The sequence below is a fragment of the Meriones unguiculatus genome, chromosome 9 (assembly GCF_030254825.1).
Source record: "Meriones unguiculatus strain TT.TT164.6M chromosome 9, Bangor_MerUng_6.1, whole genome shotgun sequence".
Classification (NCBI taxonomy): domain Eukaryota; kingdom Metazoa; phylum Chordata; class Mammalia; order Rodentia; family Muridae; genus Meriones; species Meriones unguiculatus.
In genome coordinates, this window is record NC_083357.1 from 58659181 (window position 1) to 58667397 (window position 8217).

An 8217-nucleotide genomic window follows, 5' to 3' on the forward strand; every position below is an offset into this window, starting at 1 on the left:
AACCCACACAAAACAAGAACAAGAACAACAACAAAAAACCATCAAGAGGCTGTTTCTTCAAGAAAATATGCACTCCTGTTACACAGAGGAAGACTGAAAAAATCCCAGTGTAGCGTGGTTCAACTGTTCCTTGCACACGCAATACTAAATATTTTCTATGCTGTATTTTCCCTTTGTTTTACTTTCTTGTTTATTTTATAAAGTGACACAATCGCTTCCTTGACTTACTAAACTGTAGAGTTTGATGGACTTTCACATCTTGCTCTGGAGGAGGGCAGACACACTGGGAGGGCTGCCTCATCCCAGAGTCTTCCTCTTCTCTGCTTATTACTGAGCTACTATTTTGGAGAAGTTATTCTTGTTATTAAATATTTTTCTTTTTAGAAATCCTGGCACTTTTCTGCGCGTTTAGATCTTTTTTTTTTTTTTTTTTTTTTTTTTTTACATCTAGTGTAAATGGTTTTGTCAACCAAATTGTCTGAATTTCTCAAATAATTAACTACAATACTGAGTGGGTAAGTAGGAATGAGAAAATACAAATCTTGGGCCATTGAGATCATTCACCAGGGAAAAGTGCCAGCTGCCCTCCCTGAGTTGCATGACCCATGTGGTAGGAGAGAACAGACTTCTAGAAGTTGGCCTTTGACCTCCACGTGTATACTACAGCACACATGCACCCACGCAATTCAAACACACAATCACATAAAGTTTGTAAGTGAAATTTAATACTTTAAAAAAAAAGTGTATGAAAACCTATATATCACAAAAGAAAATACAAATCTTTTCTCACTTTGTGTTTTCCCAGAGCTGGTTCAGACACAACATTGTCTCTTCTGGACATACACCTTCTGCTCTATTGAGAGTGGAGGAAAGGAGGGGCAGGGAGAGGTGAGAAGAGTCGAGGGGGGAGGGGAGCAACCACACTTGTGTAAAACAGCAGTTCGGTATTAATGAGGCATTCTCTCTCTCTCTCTCTCTCTCTCTCTCTCTCTTTTTCTTCACTTTAATGCTATTGAACTTCTGCCACACAGTGTACATACAGATGAGCAAGAAGTTCTTTCTCATCATTTTCCAGCTTTGTCTAACTTAAACCGCTTAGTCCAATTTAATTTTTCCTACCCTAGGTTGCTTGACATTCTTGGCTTGAAGAAAAATGAAAACCACTCCGAAGTGTCCCGGTTTGTCCTTCTGGGCCTGTCGTCTTCCTGGGAGCTGCAGTTATTTCTCTTCTTGACGTTTTTACTGATTTATGTTGCTATCGTCCTGGGAAACCTCTTGATAGTGATGGTGGTACAGGCTGACGCTCACCTGCTCCAGTCACCCATGTACTATTTCCTAAGCCATCTGTCCTTCATTGACCTATGCTTGAGCTGCGTTGCCGTACCCAAAATGCTAGGAGATTTCCTACAGACGGAGAAGACAATATCTTTTTCAGGATGCTTGGCCCAGATCTTCTTTCTTCACTTTCTGGGAGCCAGTGAGATGTTCCTGCTGACCGTTATGGCCTACGATAGGTACGTTGCCATATGCAATCCTTTGCACTACATGACTGTCATGAATAACCATCTGCGCCATCAGCTGGTGTTTGGCTGCTGGTGCGGGGGTTTTGTCCACTCTATCACACAGGTCATAGTTGTCATCCAGCTGCCGTTTTGTGGTCCCAGTGAGCTGGACAACTTCTACTGTGATGTCCCCCAGGTCATCAAGCTGGCCTGCATGGACACCTACTTGGTTGAGGTGCTGATGGTCTCTAACAGCGGCATATTGTCTCTGGTCTGCTTCTTGGTCCTGCTCTTCTCCTACGCTCTCATCTTGATCACTCTGAGAACTCACCTCCATCGAGGGCAGGGCAAGGCACTGTCCACCTGCGCCTCTCACCTGACAGTGGTCAGCCTGATCTTTGTGCCCTGTGTATTCATCTACTTGAGGCCCTTCTGCACCTTCTCTGTGGATAAAGTCTTTTCTGTGTTTTACACAGTGATCACACCTATGCTGAACCCCCTCATTTACACACTCAGAAATGCAGATATGAAGCAAGCCATAGAAAGGCTGAGAAGGAAACAAGTGACATCTCATTGCTTTGTTAAAGGATGATGTTAAAAATGTTAAAAGAGGTTAATGTTATCTGTAAAATGTACCATTTCTTAGAGTATCCTTACTTTAACTTGTGCATATGGGAAAGCCATGTTAGAGACTGGGTTATCAAAAAAAAAAGACAGCATAAAATTATAAAATATCACTTGCAATAATAGTTGTGAAACATAGGTTGCTTACTGGGTGTTAATATGGGGCTGTGACTCAGAAGTCTTTAATGGCTGACCAATGACTGGCATTAATTTTATGACAGGGCCAGAGAACACCTGGAAAGATCGACCCTGTACCCCCACTGTCTCCAGCAAGTCTTCATTTCATTAATTTATTTTACCACTTTACTTTGTTCTAGTGGCAAATATATATTACTTCCTCTGGTGTCTTCCCCTGTTAACAGTCCCTACTGCGGGGATGCACGCACTGATGGTGTTTTCCACAGTCTCTTTCGAAGTAGTGCAAGTTCTTCCTGCCTACTTTCCAGAAAAGCCTGAAAACACTAAAATCTCTCCACTCTAGTGCTCAAAAGGGTATTGTGTTCTGCACTGCCAAATTTTAAAAGCACACGTCAGTCTGAGAAATGTTTACATGGGGTGGGGGAATTGGCATTCTTTGGTAGAGTCTTCTCTGGAAGCGACATCCTCTTTCATGGAGGGCAAGTTGATGAGGCTCAGCTAATCATAACATTTTACTTTAAAGAAGAGATAGGAAAAGAGATATGAGCTGTGTTCTAAAGCACCTTCTCTATCTCTGAGGTTCTCAAGTTTTAACCACTGGGTTACAAATGTGCTTTGAGTCATAGGCAGTATTATTTAACTTCATTTCTTAGAAAGGATCTCAGGGCCATTAAATAACCGACTTGATATTAATTACACGAAGCACAATCAATGGCATAAGCTAAATGCATTAAAGGTACCCTTGGAAACACCAAAATGCATCCCTGTCCTATCAAGGAAGGGAAGCTCAGCACTCCTCCTAAGATAAAGAGTAAGTCACATAGTTCGAGGTCTCTGGCTTATCTGTAGTCTGCTGTGTTCCCAGTCTGTCCTGATTGCCTGTGTGTCTCTAAAAAAGGGCTCTACATTTTTTTAAGCAGCACAAGAAAACTTTATATGAGGAAGGAATGAATACTTCACAAAAGTCTTTCACAGTTTTCACTAGTATATAAGATAGACTCCACCTGACTCCCAATTGACTCAGATACTAAGAAATATAAGGAAAAAAAATACTGTTATCAAGAAATACCCAAATGCAGCTTCAAACATTTATGGTAGATATTTGTTGTGTAAGGTTGCTTTTGGCCTGTTGGCTGTTTTCAGAAAACTAATCCTCTCCTTCCCCTCCTCCCCCCATGCATACACCACATGCCACTCTGCTCTGAGTCAGGGGCATGCAAGAATTCATGACTTATGATTCAAGCTCTGCCTTTGTTTTAGATTGCTAAGGCAGGTTACATGGGAGATGTTAGGCAAATAAGTGTGGTTGTTACACTGTTCTCTTAATGGCAAAAGGTTGAACAGAAACACTGCGCTACCTGAAGTCTTAAGTGATCTCAGTGTGTATTGTGCACTGTGCTGGGAGGTCCAGGAAGAAAGTCCCAAATGGGTTACTATACCAAGCCAAAATAACTACTAATTTTAGACAATAAAGTTAATATTTTTTTTCTCCTCAGAAAGATTCAGTCAGATTACATGGAGGGATTGCTTAAATTCTACACTATCTGCTTAGCAGCCTGAACTCTAGGTGTTCTCTAAAAATTTGCCGCGCCTTAAAGATGGAGCTGGTTTCCGCCTTCCATCTTCCCGATGGTGAGTGCTCTCTGTCACAAACAACTCCACTTTTGGCTAAGGCTGAGGATCTGGCTTGCTTCCATGTGTGTGGACCTATCTGCATTGCCCACGTGGCACGCTGGGGTTGGCTACCCAGAGGCTATTTAAGCTGTGGGCTGGCTTTCCCCAGGGTCAGATGATTTGATTGTTCAAGGTTCCTGAATAAACTGCATTGAAAAAAATTTTTTCAGTCACAATTTCATCCAGCTGCTTTAAAAGTCATCTAATTAAACGTCAGCATGTGCGTATAGTGCAGAGTCACATGTGGGATGCTGTGCGTGTGCGGATCATAGAGCAGCTTTCAGGAGTTAGCTCTTGAGTTCTGGGGGCGGCACTCAGGCCACCTGTCCTGTGCAGCCAGTGTTTTTACCCGCAGTGCCATCTTGTGGGCCTACTTTACCTAGCTCCTACATAAAATTCCTTCAGCCCTTTTCTGATTTATGGAAAGGCATTTATTCTACTCACTAAATAATATAATGGTAAACTTTTAGCAATATTTTTATACTTTATCACCTTAAACCCAAACAATATTTATAAAGAGGCTTTATTTGCTTTAGCTTTCACACTTACATATCTGGGGGGAAAGTTCCTGATTAGCATTTATTAAAAAGTGTCAGCTTTAATAGCTAACACTAGCTGTTAGTTTTTAATTTTATTTTTTAAATTTATGAGCTATTAGTTACTCTCGGTCATATCACAAAGAGCTTTCTTAATGGCAGAAAAGTGGATTTTTCACTTTTGTCCTTGGAATTTATGTTTAAGAAGGCATTTGTGAATGTACGACTTTGCCCATACATTCTACATATATGTGCTGCTGTGGAAAGCAGTTTCGCTCAACAGAAACAAACCTGGAAGATTTCTAAGTAGGGTGGCTGAGGTGGAAGAGTAGTGCCCCCATTACTGAAAACCCTATCCTCTTCTTGCTCTACTCTACTGTTTCCTCGGAAGCTCTTTGTTTATAATGACTATCATTAAATGTAGTACACTGTACCAATAATAACATAATCATAAAAAAACTGCCTATCAGAGAGTAGTAGACTGATAGAAATATGTAAGTGGAGCTGTGTTTCAGCTAGGCACATTACAGAAAGATGAAGTTACCAGCTTTCTGGACCAAGATGGCTGAAACAAATCCCTTTTCTGGCATGTCCTTTTCTTTAGAAAAGTTCATAGCTGGGATTGCAGGGTTATATTCTGCAGCACAAGCCCTCCTGTAGGTTTTGGCTCTACAATGCTTTTTTTTCTCACAATAAAATATTTTTATTAATATATCAGTCATGTTTCCAGCTTTTGAGACTGGACATAATTTATATTACCCGTGCACCCCACACAGAAGAGCCCTCTGCTCGGGTACCATGGTGCTGCTTCCATAACTTACCTGAGCGTCTCTGTAAGTCTTCTCCTCTGATCCAAAGTTGCCACTGCATTCACTACTGACGTCAATAGCGATAGTACTTGGTGAATGGACGCTGTGTCTAAACGGTGTGACAGAGCCTTGGCAACTGGGTTGTATAGTCGTCTGCTTTCACACGTGAGAGGTCGCTGTGGTAAGGCTTGGGCTAAGGAGAAGTGGTAGTTTGGAAGGTCAGGACGATGGGTCTGCTCTGTCCATATTGTCATGTCTTCTTTACAGAAATTCAAATGATCTTGGGCTATCAGTGGGAAACCAGTCCTTCAGTAATTATAAAGCAATGAGAAGATACCATTTTTGAATTTTTGTTAGCATCGTTTATAAATTTCAAACATGTTAATTGTTCTTGTGCTGAGTTCTATAGAGCTATATCTTTTTTTAAATCATCTCTAGGCTTCAAAAATAACTTAAGCGAATAGTTTCTTAAAATATTTATTTAAAATTTTACTTCTAGTTAGTTTTAAATGTTCATTAGTAATTTTTAAGTTATGATGTATTCATTCACTTTACAAATATGTCTTGTGAGCCTACCGTAAGCTCAAAAATGAGATGGACACATGCTATTTGGGTCTTTCACCAAACATTAGTAGATCCCTCAAAATTCAGCAGGGCTGAATAGCCAAGATAATGTGTGAGCCCAGGTGTTTAGGGAAAAATAGAGCAGAGACATTCAAAGTATGAACTCCCTATTAATAGCCTATTATTGCCATTAACTGAAGGGCACATAGTACCTCCTCCGTGTAAAATATAGTAATAGTGTGTACCTTGTAAGGGTCTCAGGAAAATAATCAAAATGTAACACTTATACAATATTGCTAGAAAGCAATAGATTTAATTCATTAGTTACTATTATCAATTGTTCAAATAAATTGAAAGAGAAATAAAGTTGAGAGAGCACACACATTTATTTGAACTTAGAAGAATCACAGGCCAGAACAGTAAACTTGACTCAGTGCCTGTTTCTACAGGACATCATAGTCCTGCCTAACTTCCTGTCACACAGAGGCAAGCCTCCACACAGAACAAGCCCTCGAGGTGATGTGTGCCCTCAACATTATGTAAAAGAAAAACAATCTTTCAATGTGTCTTTTGGAATGCTTAGTGGCTGGGAAGATGGTTAAAAGTACTTGCTGCTCTTGCAGGGGACTAGAGATTGTTTCCTAACACCCGTACATGTGCACAGGTTCACAACTGCCTGGGACTCAGCTCCAAAGGGAGCTAATGCTCTCTTTAGGCTCCGTGGGCATTATATGCATGCACAAGCACAAATGCACGCACACACACACACACACACACACACTCTAATATAAAAATAAAATGTAAAACTCAAACATTTTAAGGCCTTTATACATCATTTTGTTAACAATAAAAGTTAAAGTAATCTATGTTTACAAGGCATTATTACTAAACACTGCCATGTCTTACGACCTTATGAAGTTTTGCTTAGTGGATAGACTTCTGCCAATGGCCTGTTTTTTGAAGAATTCTCACACTGCTTAAGAGTTTTGTCAGTGGGTTATTGTTTCCCTCTCTCCGCTAGTCCTGCCTGGCTAGGAGGTGGTCACTTCCTAGAGTCACACCCACTTCCTCCCAGAAGCCTACAGTGTAGCATGCTTCCAGGTTGACAGACAGATATCCCCTGCAGCTTCCTTTCTTTTTCCTAGTCCTCTCACCTCTCACTGTCATTCTCCCCACACCTGATCTCCATCCTTGTTTCCCTCCCAATTCCATCTCCCACCCAGTTCCCTCTCTTCATCTACTTTGGCTGTTTATTCTATTTCCCCTTCTGAGTGACATTCAGGCATTGTCCCTTGGGTCCTCCTAACCTTTGATCCAAAAAATTACCCTGCCTACAAGAAATTAGATAACAATGAAACAAATAATCCAATTAAAGGTGGGTTACGAAGCTAAGCCGAGAATTCTTAACAGAGGAATATCAAATGGCAGAGAAACACTCTATATCTCTCTTCTTCCATAAGGTTTCCTGCACACTGCCCAAAGTTTGGCTATCAGTCTCAGTATCTCCTTCCATACCTTGATGGGTAGAGTCTTTCAGAGGTCCCCTGTGGAAGGCTCCTGTCCTGTTCCTTGTCTTCTCCTACTTCTGATGTCTATCTGTTTGCCCTTCTGAGTGAGGTTTCAGCCTCTTTCTTAGGGTCCTCTTTGTACTTTAGCTTTTTTAGGACTGTAGATTTTAGTATGTTTTTCCTATATTATATGTCTAATATCCACTTATAAGTGAATAGATGCCATATGTGTCTTTTTGTTTCTGGGTTACTTCAGGATAATCTTTTCTAGTTCCCACCATTTGACAGGAACTCCACAAGGAGATGATCAGAGCCAAAATCCATGGGTCCAGGGGTCCTGCAGAGACTAATACTCCAACTAAGGACCATGCATGGAGAGGACCTAGACCCCCTGCTCAGAGGAAGCCCTTAGGCTGCTCAGTTTTCAACTGGTTTCCCTAGTAATGGTAGCAAAGGCTGTCTCTGACATGAACTCAGTGCCTGGCTCTTTGATCACCTCCCCTTGGGGAGGGGTGTAGCATTGCCAGGCCACAGAGGAAGATGATGCAGCCAGTCCTGATGAGACCTCATAGGCTAGGATCAGATAGAAGGAGAGGGTTCTCCCCTATCAGTGGGTTAGGGAAGGAGCATATGGGGAGAAGAGGGAGGGTGGGTAGGACTGGAAAGAGATAAGAGAGGGGGCTACAGCTGGAATACAAAGTGAGTAAATTGTAATAAACTAATTAATTAATTAAAAAAGAAATGTTCAACATCCTTAGTCATCAAAGAAATGCAAATAAAAATGACTCTGGGATTCCATCTTACACTCATCAGAATGTCTAAAATAAAAAAACCCAAGTGACAGTATATGCTGGAGAGGATG

At 41.1% G+C, this 8217-nt stretch overlaps 1 protein-coding gene across 1 annotated transcript in view; it reads left to right on the plus strand.

Moving 5' to 3' along the window:
- LOC110562796 (olfactory receptor 4Q3) overlaps positions 1–2094 on the plus strand; it is a 29831-nt gene extending 27737 nt beyond the window's left edge. The window contains exon 6 of the mRNA XM_060390651.1: positions 1032–2094. Within this exon, the coding sequence (XP_060246634.1) occupies positions 1032–2094 (1063 nt within the window). The remainder of the gene's footprint in view (positions 1–1031) is intronic.
- The last annotated feature ends 6123 nt before the right edge of the window (positions 2095–8217 follow it).